Source organism: Passer montanus, unplaced genomic scaffold (genome assembly GCF_014805655.1).
Source record: "Passer montanus isolate IOZ18808 unplaced genomic scaffold, ASM1480565v1 scaffold38, whole genome shotgun sequence".
Classification (NCBI taxonomy): domain Eukaryota; kingdom Metazoa; phylum Chordata; class Aves; order Passeriformes; family Passeridae; genus Passer; species Passer montanus.
Window position 1 is genome coordinate 8,709,697 of NW_024368596.1, and position 19,797 is coordinate 8,729,493.

At 46.4% G+C, this 19,797-nt stretch overlaps 1 protein-coding gene across 1 annotated transcript in view; it reads left to right on the forward strand.

Moving 5' to 3' along the window:
• Positions 1-3,742: 3,742 nt before the first annotated feature.
• The window catches only part of HS6ST2 (heparan sulfate 6-O-sulfotransferase 2), a 127,647-nt gene continuing 111,592 nt past the window's right edge, over positions 3,743-19,797 (forward strand). The window contains exon 1 of the mRNA XM_039717611.1: positions 3,743-4,336. Coding sequence (XP_039573545.1) covers positions 3,825-4,336 — 512 coding nt within the window. The 5' untranslated portion in view covers positions 3,743-3,824. The remainder of the gene's footprint in view (positions 4,337-19,797) is intronic.

Consider the following 19,797-nt stretch of genomic DNA (forward strand, 5'->3'; position numbering starts at 1 on the left):
TTCATCACTCTGGGGACAAATGATGGGAAAAGTGGTTTTGAATGCCCTGGCCACAACTCTGTTTAGCCATCAGCTATTCCAGACAAGATAAACAATTCCATAAAGGAAAACTGCAGCAGTTGGGCTGGTGATGATTGTGTTTGTTATTTTAATAAACATGTTATTTTCATGACATAGGATGTTTTTCTGTATTTATTTCAACCATCTTCTCCCCCTTCCTTCACAGGCACTATAAGATAAAACGCATTACAAGGAGATAAAGCAAACCTAATGGCTCGTTTGCATTTCTTTTAATCAAGTTATTCTAATTGTGCTATTGTGCAAATCAGGTTTCCCCTCTCATCTGAAAAAGACTTCATCCTCCCAGCAGCTGTAGGTGCCTCAGCAGCTGGGGTTACCCCAGCCCTGGCCAGGGCTGCTGCAGCCCAGCCCTGCCCGTCTGCCCTGGGGGTTCAAGCTGGCTGCACCCCTGCCCTTACCTGTCCAACAGTGACACTGGGACCTACTCAGGCTGAGCTGATATGAGACCTTGCTCCTTTCAATAAGCTGGAGGTCTCAATGCCTGGTAAAGCTCTGTTTTACACACTGAGAGCCTGCTGATCTCAAAGCTGATGTGTGTTTTCTTTTTGTTGGAGCCAAGCAGTCACCATTTGCCAGCCAAATGCAGAGGTGAAATTCAGAAGCTGTGGAAACAAAGGTTTTCAGGGAGTACACAGGGATGTGATGATCAGCCCCAACTGGTGAGCTAACAAGAGTTTCCTAAAGCAGCAGAGATCAATCTAGGGCTTGAGGCACAAGGTGTTTTATTGATCTGTCTCTGGGCAAACACCCCGTGCCTTTGCATACAAACCCCTGATTTTCTGAATGTTCCTGTGGGTAATAAGAGAGGGTCAGGCCAAAATGAGATTCTTTACCAGCTCAGCTTGGCCCTGCTGTACTGCAGGGAGGCAGCTGCTGACAGGGTGGGTGCAGAAGGGACCAGCCAGTGGCAGAGGACACTTGTAGGTGGGAGAGAAAGGAGCAGTGGCCATACCCATGTGCTCATCTGGGCATGACCATGCACTGAGACATGTGCCAGCAGAAAAGGGTCATGTGTGGGGAGTGGGAACAGGGATCATGTGTTTGGGGTGTCTGGGGATGCTGTGTGTGGAGAAGGAGGTGGAGATGGTGGAGATTTTTTTTTTTTTTATCAATCTAGGGCTTGAGGCACAAGGTGTTTTATTGATCTGTCTCTGGGCAAACACCCCGTGCCTTTGCATACAAACCCCTGATTTTCTGAATGTTCCTGTGGGTAATAAGAGAGGGTCAGGCCAAAATGAGATTCTTTACCAGCTCAGCTTGGCCCTGCTGTACTGCAGGGAGGCAGCTGCTGACATGGTGGGTGCAGAAGGGACCAGCCAGTGGCAGAGGACACTTGTAGGTGGGAGAGAAAGGAGCAGTGGCCATACCCATGTGCTCATCTGGGCATGACCATGCACTGAGACATGTGCCAGCAGAAAAGGGTCATGTGTGGGGAGTGGGAACAGGGATCATGTGTTTGGGGTGTCTGGGGATGCTGTGTGTGGAGAAGGAGGTGGAGATTTTTTTTTTCACTGCTGTTACTAGGTGCTCAGTGCTTTTGCTTGACCTCTTAGCTTAAACCATCTGCCCTGCCAGCCATCGAATCTTGCCCGTGCTGTGAAACCTTAACAGCTCTGCTCTGTCCTACTTTTATCTAGTTCAGAGCAATTTTCATTTCTTTAGTGCCTAAGCAAATGTTTTGGGTCCCTGGATCAAAGCTCGAGAGCATAATTTACATACTGTGAGTGAGAAGGCAGCAGACTGGAGACCATCACTCATTACTGAAAGGATGATCATTGTTTGTTTAGCCCATTCCAAAATAATGGCTCTGCTGGGAACACCAACCCAGTATGCATCATATCTTTTATAGTATATATTAATTTAGTGTAGACATTAGGCCATTGTTATTCTCTCCATTTAATTCCCAGGTATTAGCATTCAGGATTGCTTTTAACTCGCCACGCATCTTTGTTATTTCATAATGTAAAACAAATAAAACTGGAGGCAAACATTTTTAACATGAATGACTGTGAGAGAGTGATGGTTATAAAGCACAGAAACATCTTTATAATTTTAAGGCTTGAATTTCAGAACACAGAGTTTTCATTAAATGGCGCAATCCATTCATTTTAGAGAGCCAAATGGAAGCAAATGAACTCAGTAGTTCTCATGCCTAGAATCTTTGTGATAAAATTGCCTATTATTGTGAGTGTAAATGTTTTCAAAACATTGCGGACAACTGGAAAAAATACGGAAGACAGGAGAGGTTGCTCAAGGATGAAAACCATAAAGAAATCACCTCCAAACACCACATGTACCTGCTGAAATTATTTAGAGAGAATTGCTTGAGAGGAGGGGAAAAAGGAGGCAAGTTTTTTTTAATTTTTTTATTTTAGGTTTTATGAAGAATAAAGGTCTGGGGAGAGTGTTTACAAACTATTTTCTTTGCTGCCTGCTGTGCATAATAGAAAATTCAGCTCTAGGCTGATTGGCCAGGCAGAGAAACAGAGGCATCACAAGGGACAGGAAAGCAAAAGCTGAGGTGCTGTGATGGGGAGGGGAAGGAGATGCTCAGACATTTCCAGCCCTACCTGGGATTGGGGGTTCCTGTGTAACATCAGTTAAGTATTGGAGCACATCAGTCAAACTGGGGGTGCCCAAACCCATGGTCCTGCCCCGACTGCTTTTCCATGAAGGACAGGACATTGACAGGGCATGGGGTGAAAACCTCCTTTAGCCAGAAACCTCTTATTTTTATTATTGCTTTTTTCTTGCCGGGCTGCAGTTGTCACAGGCACTAATTGCCTCAACATCAGCTGCACCAAGAGGGAAAGGAAAGCCTCGGGCTCACTGGCTGTGTCGTGCTCCATGGCCCTGCCAGGTCTTGGCACGTGGGGATGTGTCCCTGTGGAATGGCACGGGGTGGACACGGGGTGGACACGGGGTGAGCACCCATGTGCTCCCACCCACGGGCCTCACTGAACAGCCACCAGCAGCTGGAGGGCTCAACAACATTTGCATACAAATATACACAGGACTGTAATCAGGGATAAATCCACAGATTCCTTGTTGTTATTGTTTTATTTACAGAACACTCTCCTTGCGCAGAGAGGTTTTGAAACATGCTGACAGAGATAGCCCAGGTTAAACAGCAGAAACCGCGTGGGGCGTCCAGACAAACAGTCGGTGCACTACCTCTCCACCCAAAAAACCCCAAACAAACCCAAAAAGCTGGGTGTCGGCGTGCGGTGCGGAGACAAAGCGGACAGCTCGGTGCCCAGGGACGGGAGCGCGTGTGCGCCGGACGGTGACCCCGCGGGACACACAGCACCGCGGGCACGGGCCCCGCACGCCCTGCTCCTCAGGCCCGCTCCGGCTCCGGCACGGCGGGACGGAGCATCCCGGGCCGGCCAAGCTCTGAGCGCGCCCGGTGCGCCACGGCTGCCGCCGCCGGGAGCGCCGCTCCCGGTCCGTGCACAGAGCGCCGGTATGGTCCCAGTCCTGGTGCCGTCGCCGGTGAAGTCCCAGTCCCGGTGCCGGTCCCATTCCCCGTCCCATTCTCGGGGCCGCTGCGGAGCAGCCGCGCGGGGCGGGGCGGTGCCGGTGCTGTCCCGGTGCCGGGGCGGTCCCGGGGATGGGGAGGGGGCTGTGCCGGTGCTGTCCCGGTGCTGTCCCGGGCGCGGGTCCCGCCGCGGCGGAGGCGACGGCGGCTGCGGAGGCTCTGAGCGGGGCGGCGGCGGCGATGCGCGGCGCTCCCGGCGACGATGGAGGACCGCTCCCACAAGGTGCTGCTGGCGCTGGTGATGCTCTTCCTCTTCGCCGTGATCGTGCTGCAGTACGTCTGCCCCGGCACCGAGTGCCAGCTGCTGCGGCTCCGCGCTCTCAGCCCCGCCGCCGCCGCCGACCCGTACCGGGCGGAGGACGAGACGCCGGCGCGTTTCGTTCCCCGTTTCAATTTCTCCGCCGACGACTTGCTGCGGCGGGTGGACTTCAACATCAAGGGGGACGACCTGATCGTGTTCCTGCACATCCAGAAGACGGGCGGCACCACCTTCGGGCGGCACCTGGTCCGCAACATCCAGCTGGAGCAGCCCTGCGAGTGCCGCGCCGGGCAGAAGAAGTGCACCTGCCACCGGCCCGGCAAGCGGGAGACCTGGCTCTTCTCCCGCTTCTCCACCGGCTGGAGCTGCGGGCTGCACGCCGACTGGACCGAGCTCACCAACTGCGTGCCCTCCGTGGTGGACAGCAAGAAGGAGGTGCGGCTGCGGCCCTCCAGGTGAGGCCGTGCCCGGGGAGTCCCCGCCGTGCCAGCCGTGCCCGGGTGCTGCGGCGGGAGGAGGGAGGGGAGCGCGGTGTGAGGCGAGCATCCCGGCTCGGCTCGGCGTGCCCCGAGCTCTGCAGAGCGGGCAAAAGGGCAAAACGTGCCCCGCTCCGCCGGCAGGGAGGTGGTGGAGTGATGTCCCGCCGGCTGTCGCGGCTGTGGCCGCCGTGGGGTGGTGAGGCCGGGGACACAGGAGCAGGCCTGGCAGCCCCACAGCGCGGGGACCCCCGGGCGGCTCTCGCAGCAGAGAAACTGCTTCGGCTGCCTGCGAGCTTCCCCCGGAGCTTTTCCATCTTTGGCTGTGCAGAGCTCCAGTGTGCGCCAGGGATTAATGTTGGCTTTGGGAGGCTTGGTGAGCCGCTGCTTCTTCTTGGTACCTGAAGTTTTGGCTTCAGGATGGCGGCCACGCAAAGTAGAGGTTACTGTTACGGCTGAGTTACCTGCAAATAGTTGCATTGTTCTTCAGCCCTAACCTTGATCATTTTGTGCTTGCGTTTTGAATTTTAGTGGCAGTGCTCTGTCTTTATCCCGGGATCTTCCTTTGAAATTGCCAGCCTCCCCTGACCATAGCAAGGGGGTTGCCTAGAAGTTGCCCCTGCCTTTCAGAAGCCCAGGGATTTTTCCTCCTGAGCAGTGAGGACCTGCTTCCTCCTCTCCCAGAGCTCTTTGATCAGAGCCCACCTTCGGTTTTAACAGACTCAGGAGCTTGTCTGTGGCTGTACCGTGTACCAGAACTGCTCAGGGTTTCAGTGTCTTTTCCCCTTCTTTTGTGGGAAAATAGAAACTAGAGTATCACTCCTATTGCACTGTGAGGCTAATGGCAGGTCCCTTTACAAAGAGGCTACTGTTATATATTATGCTATCTGAAGTCAAGTCTAAGCACAGATTCACTTGTAATACAAAGCAATTTCTTTCTAGATTTCCTTTTATATAGTGTGACACTACACTGCCATCTAGTAGAAAAATGCTTAGCATCATTATGGTCCTGTACCCAAGGAGCAGCTCTTCATCAGACTTGGCTATTGTGATTCCTGCTCTTTTGTCTCCCTACTGCTTTAAATTTTAATTGTCTAATTTTTGTGACATCCCATTTGCTAACATCAGGACCAATTCCTTGCCCTCTGGGTCTATTGGCTTCCTGGTTTCAGGCTGCTGAGCCTTGCAGCTACGTAGTTGATTTTACCTGTCCTATAAGCATGTTATTTGTCAGCAAAAATGTAAATCACATAACATGTGCTCTGTTTTGCTGTACTGCTTCCAGTGTTCGTCTTTCTCCAGAGATGGGCCTGGCCTGCAGTGGGTCAGGGATTTCCTTCTTTTCCTAGAGACCAGTCTGTCTATGCTTGGTCTTAACAGTGCCCTCCAGAAAAATGGGAGGCTCCCTGTCCTGAACCCACCACCTGAGGGGGAAGGGGACATCAGGCTCGGAGAGCTGGGATTTTGTCTGCAGCTTTTGGCTTTGTATTTTTTTTTTCCTTTGTTGGATACCAGACATGCTTTCCTGAGTTGGAATGGAAGCAGTGCATGTGCCTGCTCAGAGCGATGGTTCCTCATCCTATAAACAATGTCTGCTGTCACAGCTGACTTCTGAGAGGTCGCTAGGACTTGTGACTTGGGATTGAAGCCAGGAGAGAGGGAGGAAAATGAAGCCCTGATGATTTTGTGTTAGGTAGAGGTCTACTCTCTCAAAGCCTTCCAAATGATATTATACTTTTAATAACCTAATTACACAGCTTGCTGAATAGCTACAGTTATTCTCCAAAAAAAAATGTCTTGACAAGCAATTATTTGGACTGCAATTTCTAAATGTTTAAAAAATACAGGAAGAGAAGTTCTTAAATGAACAATAGTCCTTTCAAGTCTTTCTGCCCATTTTAATACCTCATCTTTAATTTTAGTTTGTGCTCTTGATTTAGCAGCGGTTCAGCTGACAACTGGTTAATTAGCAGCTCTACCTACTGCCAGTAGCAGACAGGAAGTCTAAGTCCTTTCTGGGCAGATAAAAGCTGCTTTCAGAGCAGCAGTAGGTGTGGGATGGGGCTGTCTAAGCTGGGAAGCCGTGCTGGCTCCAAGCGGGGTCAGCCTGGCTATTTCTGAACTGAGGTTTTAGGGGGAGGCCTGACCATCCCCAGTCATATGTGCTGGTGGGAAGGGAAGGGAAGTCACAGCCTCAATGTGCAAATCCTGAGAGAAGGGGAAACAACTTGGAGGAGTGCAAGGCCCATTTGGGGAGTGTTGTGAGGGCAGGGAGAAGGATTCAATCAGGAGCAGAGAAGAATTTTCTCAAGCGAACCTTGGCTTGATAAGGGTAGGAATTTATAGAAAAGGCATTTATAGTTGAGGTGATTGAAAAGTGAGACCTGTTGTAAGAGTGATTTGAACTCCTTGGCAGCTGCATCAAGCAATCTATAGTTACTGTCTTGGGGCTGTCTGGAAATACCCAAATGTTCCATCAAACCTTTTAGCTTGCACCTATGTGTGATTACTTTGCACAGATGTTTGTCTTTTCAGGCGTGGCGAGTCCTTTTGTCAGATTGCTGGTTACCTGGGTGGGTCTCCAGAGGCCTTTTGGTTTTTTTAAAAGTTGAGTCTTTGTTAGTCTGAGGGAAACTCTGTCCTGGACCATGCAATGCTCAGCACCAGGTGCAGAGCATCTCTGTGATAGGGTGTGATGGGATCAGCCTGGAGGGTGTACACATGAAGAGCCTTGCTGCCTGCAGCAGTCATCCTGCAGTATCTGCTCTTAATTCTGTTAGTAGTCTGCCTCTGTTTTCTCTGGGAATTGCAGGTTTGGAGCACAGATTCCTTCACTGGAGCAGTAGAAATACTCAGGATGGCTATTGTGCTTTAACACAATCCTGAGGTGGATTTAACACCATGATGCTTTCCTGTCTGTGAGCATATAGATTCCCAAAACTTCATTTTCTTTGTAATGGTGGCTTGTGCTGCTTAATATGTAGCAAGCAGGTAAATAGATGTCCTTTGGGTCCTTCTTCCGTGGAGGAACTTGGTTCTCTGTGTGTGGTAATATGTAGCAAGCAGGTAAATAGATGTCCTTTGGGTCCTTCTTCCCCTGGAGGAACATGGTTCTCTGTGTGTGTGGGGAGGGGTTTTTGGGTTTTTCTCCCTGGATCCCATCGGAGTGTATGTTCTATATGCTCCTGTTCCTGTTTGTCTTCTGTTCCATTAGCCCTGCTCACCACTGCAGCACCAGAAATCACAGAAGAGGGAAGGGGGAAGGTATAGGCAAAATTGATGCTTTCAGTGCTCTGGATCTGCCACTTGGGAGGTACGAGGAATGGGCTGATGGTGGTGGCAGAAAGGAGGGGATTGTCTCAGCTTCTTGGCACCAGTGGTGAGAAAGGAGAAATGTGCTTTTTCCTAGTCATGAGTGACTGACTTGGGTCACTTGATTGATTGTGGAAGCCTCAAAGCTTTTGGCACACTGAACAGAGCCAGCATCCAAAGTAACTGTGCATCACAGAACTGAGATTTCTCTCAGCTCTGGCTAATTATTATGGGAAGTGTCTACTGAAGTTGTCTATAGCAGTAAATCCAGTGGCACCGTTGCAAGAAACAAAAGGCCTTGAGGTTAGACAGGAAACTGTAATGAGAATTAGCAGCAAGTACAGGTACCAGCATTCTCAAATGGTATCATGGCTTTGTCCCCTTGTTGAGTGAGAGGTGGGGTTGTGGTTGAAGGTCGGGCTGTATGTGATGTTCCTCCTGGGTAGCGTTAAAGGAAGGAGATGTTCCCTGTTGAAAGGAGAATGAGCTTGTAGAACTGCCTCTGGAGCCAGAAAGTCTGAGATCAGAAGAAACTTTGTGTGCTGTTGGTGCAAGCCTGTTGGACCAGGTTGGTGCCTGCTGGCTTTTGGGAGGCCTGATGTTGGCACCAGGCTGTTGTGATGTGGGGCAGAAGCTGCTGGCAATGCATGGATGTTCTTATCTTGTCCCTGTGTGTTACTGCAACCCTTCCAAGTTGAGTCTTACAAAAATCTGAAAAAAAAAAAAAAGGTTGAAATATTTCCTAGCCAACTGGAAACACAGTGTGTGTCTCTTGGCTGAACAGCTTAATCCACTTGCTCTTGAAAATGTGGAGTCATCCACTCTGAGCTCTGCAATACTGGGTATAATTGAGATGGGGTTAGTTTAGTTTCTAGTTTTCCCACAGCGAGTTTTTGTCATGGTGCTGTGTGTAGGTAACTACAAACGTATTGGTAACAGTTTCCCAGTGAGCTGCTTTGGTGTGGAGGGGGAAAACCATCCATCTGTAGCACTGCCAGGGAGAGAAAATGAATTTGTAGGGTTTGGTACTTAGCAGCTGTTGAGTGTGCCTCTCCCTGCTGCAGAGGTGTTACATGGCTGTGCAAGTGGATGAACTCTGTGTTTCACCTGTAGTGGTGGAAGTTGGGGAATAGTTAAGCCCCATAAATCTGCCTTGTAGGCAGAAGAGATGCTTTAGGGTCCCATGGCCCCCCAAGACTGTGGGTGGATAATGCAGGCTGCAGCAGGAGGTGGACAGTTTAAAACCTCTGGAGCTGGTGGAGCAGACACCATTTCCAAGGGTAGAGTCCCCCAGTGCTGGGGTGAAGCTTGGGGGGAGAGGGGACCAGCACAGCTGGGCTGGAGGCTGGAGCGAGCAGATGGGGTGACCTGCTGTGACTTGGGCTCTGGCCAGAGCACCAGGAGGGTGCTGCTGCCCTTGAAATAGACATCACTGAAACTCCCCAGGAAAAACTGAGCAACAATTACAAAGCAGAAAAACCCCAAAACAACAACCTACCAAAACCACCAAACAAAAAACCAAAAACAAACAAAAAAAACCCACAATGAAAAACCAGAGCTTTTGCAGAGATGCTGCCAGGTCTGAGTGGCTCTGAGCTGCTTCATTGATCAGCAAGATCTCCTAATGACCCTGCTTGTTTCAGCCTGGTGCTTGCAGGGTGGGATTTGCAGTGAGTGCTATCTTGCCACACACAAACGTGCACCTTCAGCAGCTGGATTTTCCTGCATGGCACCTGTTGGGACCAAAGCAGTAGGAGCAGTGGACCAGGCTACAGAGTGAAAAAGTGCCTTGCCCTTCCCCTCAAAACCCCTTTTTCATAAGTACAAGTGTTTTAGCAGCTGGATTTTCCTGCATGGCACCTGTTGGGACCAAAGCAGTAGGAGCAGTGAACCACCCTACAGAGTGAAAAATGGATTCTGAGGGGAAGGACAAAGCACTGTTTACCTAAGTACAAGTGTTTCCTTTACCTAATCCCATTACAAGGACTAACCTTGAAAGGCTTGGTTATAAACTTCATGGGTTTTTTAGGTTTGAGCTATAGGACTTGCAAAGTTCCCTAAATTGATATTGCTGGTTTTGCAGATAAAGTGTTGGACTTCTTAAAGGGATTAAAATAATTTTTCATATTAGGTCTCTTCAGTTCTCTAAGTCTTTAATAAAGAGCAAATTGACTTTCAGTTATTTGAAAGTATATGTTTCCTACTGCCTTTTACTTTAAATTTGGAGAATTTCTTGTGGGTAGAGAAAAGGTATTAATTGTTGCAGAAATAACCCTCAGTGATTGCAGTAGAGTATGATATGAGCACAGGTGTTATACCTTGAATTGTTTATTCTATATATTATCTGAGTTGGTCCTCCCTAAAGAAGAGAGTGGGAATTTGAACACTGTGTCATGGTGTTGCTGTACTAAGAATTGATTACTTTTTATTAAAAGGGTACCTTTCTGTTAATTTTTCTTTTGGAATTTATAAATATTCTAATTAAATTATAAATAAATGCTTTGACGGTATTAAAATAGGCACAGATTGTGCCTTGTGATCTCGCTTGATAACTTTATAACCTTTAATAAAGGTTATCAAAGGCACTTGGAAGTCAGGCATTACCAATAAGTTATTTTTATTAAAAGACAGATTTTTAACTTTAACAAGTCAAGCATTGGTTCTGAGACATATTAACTGAGATTAATTTGTGCTTCATTTATTTAATCTGAATTGTCAGGAATCATGTTCTCTACTGATGTAAATGTCGGCAAAAAGGACTTATTAGTAGATTTGATTGCTTTTTAAATTTAACTAGCAGAGATGCACTGGCATGCCTAAGAGAATTGGTCTGTTTCTGTGAACAGTTCAGTGCCTAATGAATCACTTCAATGTACTTTTCTGAAGGAAAGCAGAGCAATTTAAATGTGCAATGCATTGATTTACCTCAAATGGATTAGGCCTCTGTGTGCAATCCTTTGCATTAATTTACTTTCTCCACAACTGTAATAATAAAGGCAGCATTTCTGTATGGCATCGGCCCAAATTAGCTCACGTAACTTGCTAGAAAGCAAAAATAATTGATATGTGACTGAAAATGGGATGCTGGAATGTGTCTTTCTGAGAAGACACAGGCTTTGGGAAGTGCAGCAGGGTCCAGGGAGCCATGCCAAGGGCAGGACAACTGGGCTGGATGGAACCCATGTCAACCCATGAGCCTTGTGTCAAAGGTTTTCTTGACATTTCTATGGAAAAAAATTATGTGTGTTTGTGATTTGGTGCAACTCTTAAGATTTTGGTGATGTGGACAAGTTTATCTTTTTTAAGTTACAAGACTTCGTATTATTTCTTCAGTAACTCCAGCATATTCAGCTTATTTTATTCCTGCAGTAACTTTTCAGTCATCTCTTCCCCTCCCATAAGCTCAACCTGCTGAGCAGCCAAGCGGCCAGGGCACCAAACTCTGGCTAATTCCTTATTTAACCACTTTGCTGCAGCAATGGTGCCTGGGCTTTGTTTCACTCTGCAGGGATTACTGTGTGTGAGCAGCCCTCAGCCATTTTTGGAATTATCCTTGTAGGCTCCTTACATACTTGTGAGGATTTAATCTCCCTTTCCCTTCTCGATCAGTTAATTCCCATTGCTGGATAGCTGCCTGCCCAGATGTAAATACACAGGGAAGCAAAGCTGTGGAGCATCCCCAGCTGCTGCCTTGGTCCCTGGGGAGCCTGGTTCCCTGCTCCCAGTTTGGGGATGGAATTCCAGCCTGAGCAGTGCCTGAGTCTGCAGCATCTTGGGTGGAAGCAAAGCCAGCCAGGAGAGGAGATGTGGGACTCTGCTTTTCTGTGGGATGATGGAGGCAGCACAGCGACTGGGGTGGGGGGAAAATGCCATTCCTGCCTTCTTCTTCCTCCTCCTCTTCTCCCTTGGCAGCTGGCAAGCGTGGATTCTTGTTTGTGATTGACTTGCTGATGCTGGCAATTGTACATTGTGTTCTGGGACTAATAGGGTAGCACCGAATTATTCAGGCGTTATTGAAACGAATCACATTTGTGATGAGTAATAAGTAGGAGACTTTGGTATTTATGAATAATTAACACGGTAAAGTTTTTCTTAGACATGAAGAAATTATTTAATTTCTACTGTGAACACTCTGTAAAATTAATGAAAGATAATTGCATTTGCTAATGTGAGACTAAGAAGCCAAAGCAATCTATTCTTTTGCACTTAAGTTCATACTGCTGATGTAAACAGCCAATGTAGATTTCCTTTAATGTGTTTTCATTGGGTGGGACCTGTGTTTAACATCGAGTGGGGTGGGTTTTGTGGAAATAGAAAGTCTAAACACTTAATGTGCTGTTGTCTTTTCCATCCACTCCCATATCTCTGGGTGGATAGTGAATATATGCATGTAACAAGATAATGTTTTTGAATAAGTGGCAATTAGGACCAGCTTTTTTTCTTCCCCAACTTTAGCCTTCTTTCTCAGCTTTTAAAGACAGAATCCATTTAAGCTATTATATACAGCTTTGAGTGAAATCTCCTCTTTTTTAGTCTTGAAAAAAATCATTAGTCTTTAGAGGCCTATAAATCATAAGATCCATTAGGGGTGAGACTCAAATCATGTTACTTCTTGCTTCTCAGCTGCTTATCCAACTCTGAAGGAGCCAAACTTTTGATGTAATATAACTAAATATATGCAGCTACGAGGGAGATAATCTTGTAGCATAAATGATTTTGCACATTTCCATAAAGGCATGAAGAAGAGTATGCCTTTCATGAGATCCTTGTAGCAAACGCTCCTAATTTCCCGTAATCAAAAGGATTGTGCAGTTTTGATGCTCTTAGAGGTCCAAGTAGCTGGAAGATCAAGTCTGCCATAAATCTTTTTTGGTTTTTTTTGGGGGGCTAAGTTAAAACATTGCAAGGCTCCCAGCAATGGCAGTCTGCTCATTCAGTGCTCTGTTTGAACTGTAAGATCCTTCGGCAGATGCCCAAACTGAGTGACTGAAACACTCTCTGCCACTGATTATTTCCTCCAGCCTTCCTTGGGCTCAGAGAAAAGCAACTATTTTAACCCCCCTGTTAAGCGAAACAATGTTTCCTTGGTCAGAGCCAGAGAAGCTGCTTTTGAGAGTTTCTTTTTCAGGGTAACTGAGGGGAGAGCATTTCCTTTTGCCTGTGGGAAAGTTAGTCCCTGGAGCAATCCCAAGCCATTCTGAGGTAGCAAGTTTTTTTTTTTTTTACTGTGGGTTCAGAGAGAGTTATTTGGAGTAAACTTGTGTCCTGTTTAAGCAAAACCTGCCAGATACTAACTTTATCATGTTTTTTGCCAGCAGTTAACTCATCTTGATGGGGAAGGTGCTGTGGGGGTTCTTCTCCCCATGGAGGACTCAAAGGGGGCTGGAGGTGGGAGGAGGTGTCTGTCCCTGCAGCATTTTCAGAAGAGTGCCAGTTTTTGTTCCTCCTGGAACTAATTCCACCAGCTGTAGACGGGGAGGAAGATGGCTGTGTGGCTTCTGCCTTTCACAGAGCTGTTTCTTTTTCTGTGGGGGGTGTTGGATCTAATCAGAGCAGTGGTAGCACAGAGAATGGAGAAGACAAAAGTGCTCAAGGAAATGTCAGACACAACAGGATGTGCCTGCTGGATGGTAGCTGAGTGACTTGCAAAAACATAAATGGCATAAATTAGTCTTTAACTCCTTCAATTCTTGTGTGCTGCAAGTCAGTCTCTGGTAAGAGAACAAGCTTGTCTTGGCATGGTCACCCCATTTTCTTTTTTACTAAGTGCACATCTTTAGCCAAAACTTCAGTAGGTTTGGGTTTTTTTTTTTACTTTGGTGATTTCCAGTAACTATAGGTCAATAAAATGTGCGGTAGAATTTTTGGTTTCAAATGCAGCTGACTATAAGGGTCAGTTGTTTGGCTTTCATGTGGCATGTTGCTGCTTAAGTCTGGTCTGCATGAAAGAAAAGTGGTACATAAACATGAGAGTGGGATTTGAGAAGCCAGGACATTACACCTGGCATGAGTCCTGTCTTCATCACCAAGTCTGTCATCTCCTCTCAGCCACTGCCTCGTCTGTGTAATTCAGATCTTTGCACAAGGATATCTTTCCATCTGTACATAGCATAAAGGATGTTGGATTTCCTAGCCTGGCTGCATGTAGTAGCTTTGCTGCCTATATGTGACTAGTCCTAGGTAGAGGTACTGGAAATATTTGTGTTATTTGTTATTTGTTCAGTTTGAATTTGGGGAAGCTGTAGTGTTTAAATAGAAAACCAGAGTGCTGTAGTGCCAGGTGACTGCAGCCTGCTGGGTATGTGCTGGTGTCCTGGGAGGGCTGTGGTGTTCCTTCCCTTCCCAGGAAGGTAAGGGGGAAGCTCCCTGTCCATGTGGCTGCTGGAGTGGGGTCACACACTCAGTGCTTCCAGGCCAGACCTCTTGCATCATCTTGGTTTCACCCCTTTTCATGGATGGAGCAGTGTACAACTTTGCTCTTTGAAAGGAACGCTGGAGTGGGGTCACACACTCAGTGCTTCCAGGCCAGACCTCTTGCATCATCTTGGTTTCGCTCCTTTTCATGGATGAAGCACTGTACAACTTTGCTCTTTGAAAGGAACTTAGGAAGATCCTAAAAGTAAGATCTAATCATGCTCTAAAGGTGTGTTTGTGACCCTGGTGCTCTGACTGAAGGGTGTAGTGAGAAAAGCCAGGACCTGCCCTCCAGACAGGAGACTTTGGGTGTCTGACACCAGATGTCCTGACCAAAGTCAGTAGGAATGAAACTGCTGTGCTTGAAGCTGCTGCTTTGTCTCATGGTTGTCAAAGCTGCTGCTGCTCACAGTGGAGGAGACTAGACCATCAGAAGTAGATCTAGTGGTAGAAGAGACCTAGGAGAAGCTTCAGTTTCTTGACATGAGACTTCCTTCAGAAGTCAGTTCCTTGTATCTCTTAAACTCTGTTAATTTGCAAGACTATCTTGTATTGCCATTTAAGTCAGTCCTGCTTCAGATAGACCCCAGGTGAGCCCATAAACATAACTGATGGATTTTGCAAAGCAGAGTTATGAAAGCCTTTTTTTCATCCCATTTCCAGAGAAGAGGCAGAAAACAAATGAAAAGAGTAGTTGCACCTGCAGCTTCTTTTCCTGAGATGAGCCAGCCTTCTACTGGCTCACTTTCCATGCTGATAGTTGCATTGTGGATGTCAGCAGTGTTCTGGGTTGGAATACAAGCGCTCTCAGAATTTTATGGATAGAGACAACTTCCTTACTGAGTTAGATTTATGGGGTGTTGCTGATAATACCTGCTGGAGATTGGAGCTCACAGTTTGCTAGCAGTGATGCAGAACAGCTGAACAAGAGGGCAGTGGCTAGGAAAAGAGTTCTGCAAGCTGCTTTACACCCAGTATTTTGTGGCATAGTTAACATGCTACCATGTGCAAGAAGAAATTGCAGTTTTGCTAGAAATACAGTCAGCAGAAGATATTGTACAGGAAATGTGTTAGCACTGCCCTGTCTTTTGAGTTACTGAGCTGTTTTGTTCCTTGCAAGGATGAAAGTGCTAATTACATGTGGCCTGGGGCTTAGTACAATACAGCTTTTGGAAAAATCTGCCATAAATGTTTTAAAATTTATTTATCGGGACATTTAAGTGTAAGCACGTAATGGTGCTGATATTTCTGGAGATGGGATCAGAAGGAGGTTGTGCATCACTAGCTTTTAAGAGGCACACAAACTATGTCTTGTCAAGCCTGAACTCCGTTGTGTTACCAAAAGTACTTAAATATATTGCTTTAAGCATGGGCTCAAAGTGTTTAAATTTATTGCTGAGGGCTTTGCAGAATAGGGATCAGTAATGGTGTCAGTGCATTGTGCTGCCCTGGAGTGGCAAAGTTTTGTGCTCTGCATACTTGGGGTTCTGTGTGTCTTCTCTCTTGTTTGGGATATCAGCTTTCCCCTGCTACAATTCCTGCTGTCTTACACCTTGGGGTGGTCAGTGCTGCAGCTGTGTGTGCACCAAGACAAGCAGAGGGTGCAGAGACTTGCTGAGACAAGGGAGAGTTGAGATTCCCTGCTACAGGACCCAAAGACCTGGGGAGCAGCTTGGGTAAGGTGATGGATCCATGTGATGTTGTCCATCCTGGCTGGTATATCAGCCTTGGGTTGGGGACCTGGAGAACCAAAATCAGCAGCTGCTTCAGACTCGGTGTGACAGCCAGGCCTCTGCAGGAGAAAGCTGTGGGAAGAGATGCCTTTCCTGGGCAGGCATCCTGGTTTGTTTGAGGGTATAGGTGAAAATGAGAGCTTTAGATCTCTTTTCCATCAGCATCTGAAAGAGCACACTAAAAAGGCCAACTCTGTTTGACCTGAATCCAGACCTCCCGCCAGTCAATCCTTTTTATAAAATTGGTCAGTGTATCAGGCAGCCTAGAGAAAAAAACACAGAAAGGACTTAAGAATAACTGAGCTCATGGTGAGATAAAAATTTCTCAGAGCCTGGATTATTGGAGGGATCTGGTTATTTGTAAAATATATAAGCAGATTCTCTGGCTTGGCTGCGGAGGCTCAGCAGTTGTGCTGGAGGATTTGGTTGTGTGCTCAGCCCATCCTGCTGCTCTCCCAGGTACAGCTGAGTCTGGAAATTGAGGTTTAAGGCTGATGACAACTTGTGTATTAAATGTTACAAATTAACTGTACTTTGGAAATTGCAATTATAGGCTTTTTTAAGGAATCTAAGGCTCTCTTGTTTATTCTCTGAAGAGTTGGTTTTGCTTTTCCCATCATGTTATGTTATTTTTCTGAAATTAGCGGAACATTTTTGCTTCTGCTTTTCCTCATGTATCATCTGATGTCAGGAAGGTGAATTGCTTCCTGCAATAAACCTCTGTAATCATAGAAGAGTTATGGGTATAAAGTGCAGTATCATACTTTATTTTTTCCCTTACAGTAAAAATATTTAATGTCTTATAAAATGGTCCATCAAGATAAGTGATATTCTGGTCTCTTTTCTCTAGTGATTAAAACTCTTTTAAAGGATATTTGTATGTCTCAGAGCATGTTGGAGTTCCCAGTACCTTTAGTTGTTTAGAATGGAGGTTAGGTTGGTTAAACCTGAGGTCTGTTATCTGTGGTGATGGGCACTCAAGATGAAATCTGATCATCAAGAGAAGGTAACACAGTCTGTCAAGTGAGTTGCTTTTTTTTGGCAGCGCATGTTACCAACGTTCTTTCCTGTGACTTTCATGTATTTGGCTTCTCAAGACCCTTATTGAGAACAGCTTTGGGGTGGGAACCTCATCTCTTCCCACCAAACACTTGGCAGACAGAAGTCCCTGGACACATGAGCATTTCCAACTGGCTTGCCTATGTAGGACTGTATCTTCAAAGGCATGGCTAATAATTTTGATTATAGCAGAGGACTGATGTAATTTCCTGTGGAAAGAGGAAGCAGGCATCTGGGATGCAATGTAAAGGCAGGAATTGCAGTTCTGGGCTGCCAGAAGTCATTCCTTTTTTTTTGTATTTGTGGAAGTTTGTGTTGGGCTCTATTACAGGACTTGGGAGATGTGCTTTCTTTTGGATTTAGGTTACTGTAGGATTTATGGAAGCTGAGGAGTACATTGTGTCCTTGTGTACAAGGGCATGATCTGTGCTTGTGTAAGTGATCCTAAAATCTGCAGTGTGATAGCTGCTGGGAGCCAGTCTTGGATGTTTGGAGAAGTGAGGAGCAGAAGACAGACTTTTTAGCTTATGTGGACGACATTCTTTTATTTTGCAAGAGGTTTTTCATCTTTGCTTGAGCAGCTGAGATGAAACATCCCTTTCTGTTAAGGACAAAAGCAACCCCCTTCACTTTAATGCAGGGAGCCGGGCTGGGATGTGCTGCAATCACTTGGCTTTGATCCTTGGTTGTGGTGTAGGAGTGCACAGTACAGCTCAGGAAAGTGTAGTGGTGAAGTGTTTTAAAGTCCCTGGTTTAGACTGACGCCTGTGCTGCTGGCCCAGAGTAAGATGAGATCACTCCAGGCTGCAAGTGCTGTGAGCTCTTTGGGGTCACCTGCAGCAGTCGCATCCCAGCCTCCTCTTCCTCACTGCCTGTTCCCCCTCCCAGGTGCCCCCCAGACTGGGAAGCTGGAGGAAAATTTTCGGAGAGGACTGTAAAAAAATTGTCTGTTCCCTCCTTGCTTGAAGATTGAGATTCTCTTATGGCCTTTATTTTCTACACAGTTTTTGTGTTAAATGAGCAGCATTTTTGCAAGCTCCACTGCTCCTTCGGCTGGGAGCAGGGTTTCTGCCTAGCAGAGATTTTGTGGTAAAATTTGTGCTGTACTTGAACACTAACCTAGGTGTGTTTTCCCCTTCTCTCTTTAAACAAGCTTTTTCCTTTTTTTTTTTTTTTACTAATGGAAAATTTCAACTTGTCCTCTGCTTGAGCACAGCTCAAGCTTTTCCAGGAAAATGGAATGAATCAGTAATGCTTCCCTCTTTTGCTTCTTGTATGCTTAGCTAATTGTATTATTTTTATTGTGGTTTGATTGCATAAAGGCCTTTTTCTGGCATCATTTTCTGCATAAGAAAGGGCAGACAAGATCTCTAAGGTGGTGTTTCTCTCTTAGGAGCTGTGTTATCCCCAGACCTTCTGAGTTTGGAAATCACAGCTTTAGGAAGAGGTTGAATCTGAACCAGGACAGACAGTTCTTAAAATGTGTTGTTCTCCTGTGGGCTGAGGGGTTTTCATTTAAATGATGTTCAGGGATGAGCATCCAGGAACACAGGATGACTTTGAGCTTACCCTCTGGCAGCAGGGAGAGGCAGCTTCCCTCCACAGCTCCCAGGCAGCCTCTTGGTGCTCCTCATTTCCTTGGCTGCCACTCACTCTCCTTGCAGATCCCAGCACTGTCCTAGAGGTTTGTTCTTAATTGTTTCACCTTTCGCATAGACTTGATGCCCTTTAGATTGATGTCTCAAAGCATGGGTTTAAAAATCAAATAGCAAATGACTGCGCTCCAGTGGATGCTATTGCACTAGACATTATGTTTTAGAAGTCACTGTGGTTAAGTGGAGTATCTCTGGAATCTTGTTTTTATCAAGACATTTATGTTCCCATCTAATTTTTGTGGAGAGTCGTTTAGACATTTTCCAGATTAGAGCATAATGGAACTGCTAGCTATAAATGTTCAGAGGAATCCATTACACATGCTGATTTAGTGGTTAGTCACAATTACTTTGGAGCTACAGTGTCAAATTTAACACCAACCTTCAAAACCACATATTGTGAAATCCGGTCATCATTCCTATGAGATGTTCCAGCCTCCCTGAGAAGAAAAAGACATTTTGTACAGCAAGATATAAAAGCAGTTTGGAGGGGACAGGCTGATGCTGGAGGAACAATTCGGTGTAAGAAGCAAACCAGCAGGCAGCTTTTCTCTATAGAGTTTTAGCCTTTTTCTTTCTGCTTCATTGAAGTCCAGAGGGTTGTGGTGGCAGTGGGTTGGTGTGCTTGTTTCCATGGACAGGAGGGGCAGGTGGAGGCAGTGACTGATGGAGCTGGAGCAGGACAGTCCCATGTGCTGCAAACCTTTCTCTTTCCTGCAGCATTGCAGGGTTCTGGCTGCTCCCAGACAGGTCCCCTTGAGGTCAGGACTGGTATTTCTGTTAATGGTAGTGGAGATGTTCCTGCAGGTGCTTTGGAGAGGGCACCATAGGCCACGGAGCTGTAGTTAATAATTAGAGCAACTCGTGAGTAACACAATGATCACAGACATTTTCACTCACTGTAACTGTATATAGGTGTGGATTTAAAAATCAAATAGCATCTGCTTTAAGCGAAGCCTGAGAGTGGAAGCTGTTGCCTGTTTTGCTTTTGAAACACCACCTTTTCCCTGAGATAACTCCCTGCTCGTTGCAGTTGGCTGTGTGTTCCTGCATCCCGCAGATGGGAGTTGTGCAGTGCCTTGAGCTGCACCTCCTCTGACTTCCTGAGGTGGGAATTACTGTTCTGAGTTGAATGTCCTGCATCTTGCTGGATGATGTTTGCTGAGGGGAGGCCTATGACCTGCAGGACTGAGTGTTTCATTGCTCTCAGCTTAGGAGCTGAAAGTGAGCTCGTCTGAAGGTTGTTACACCACTCTGTCTTGGGTTTTAA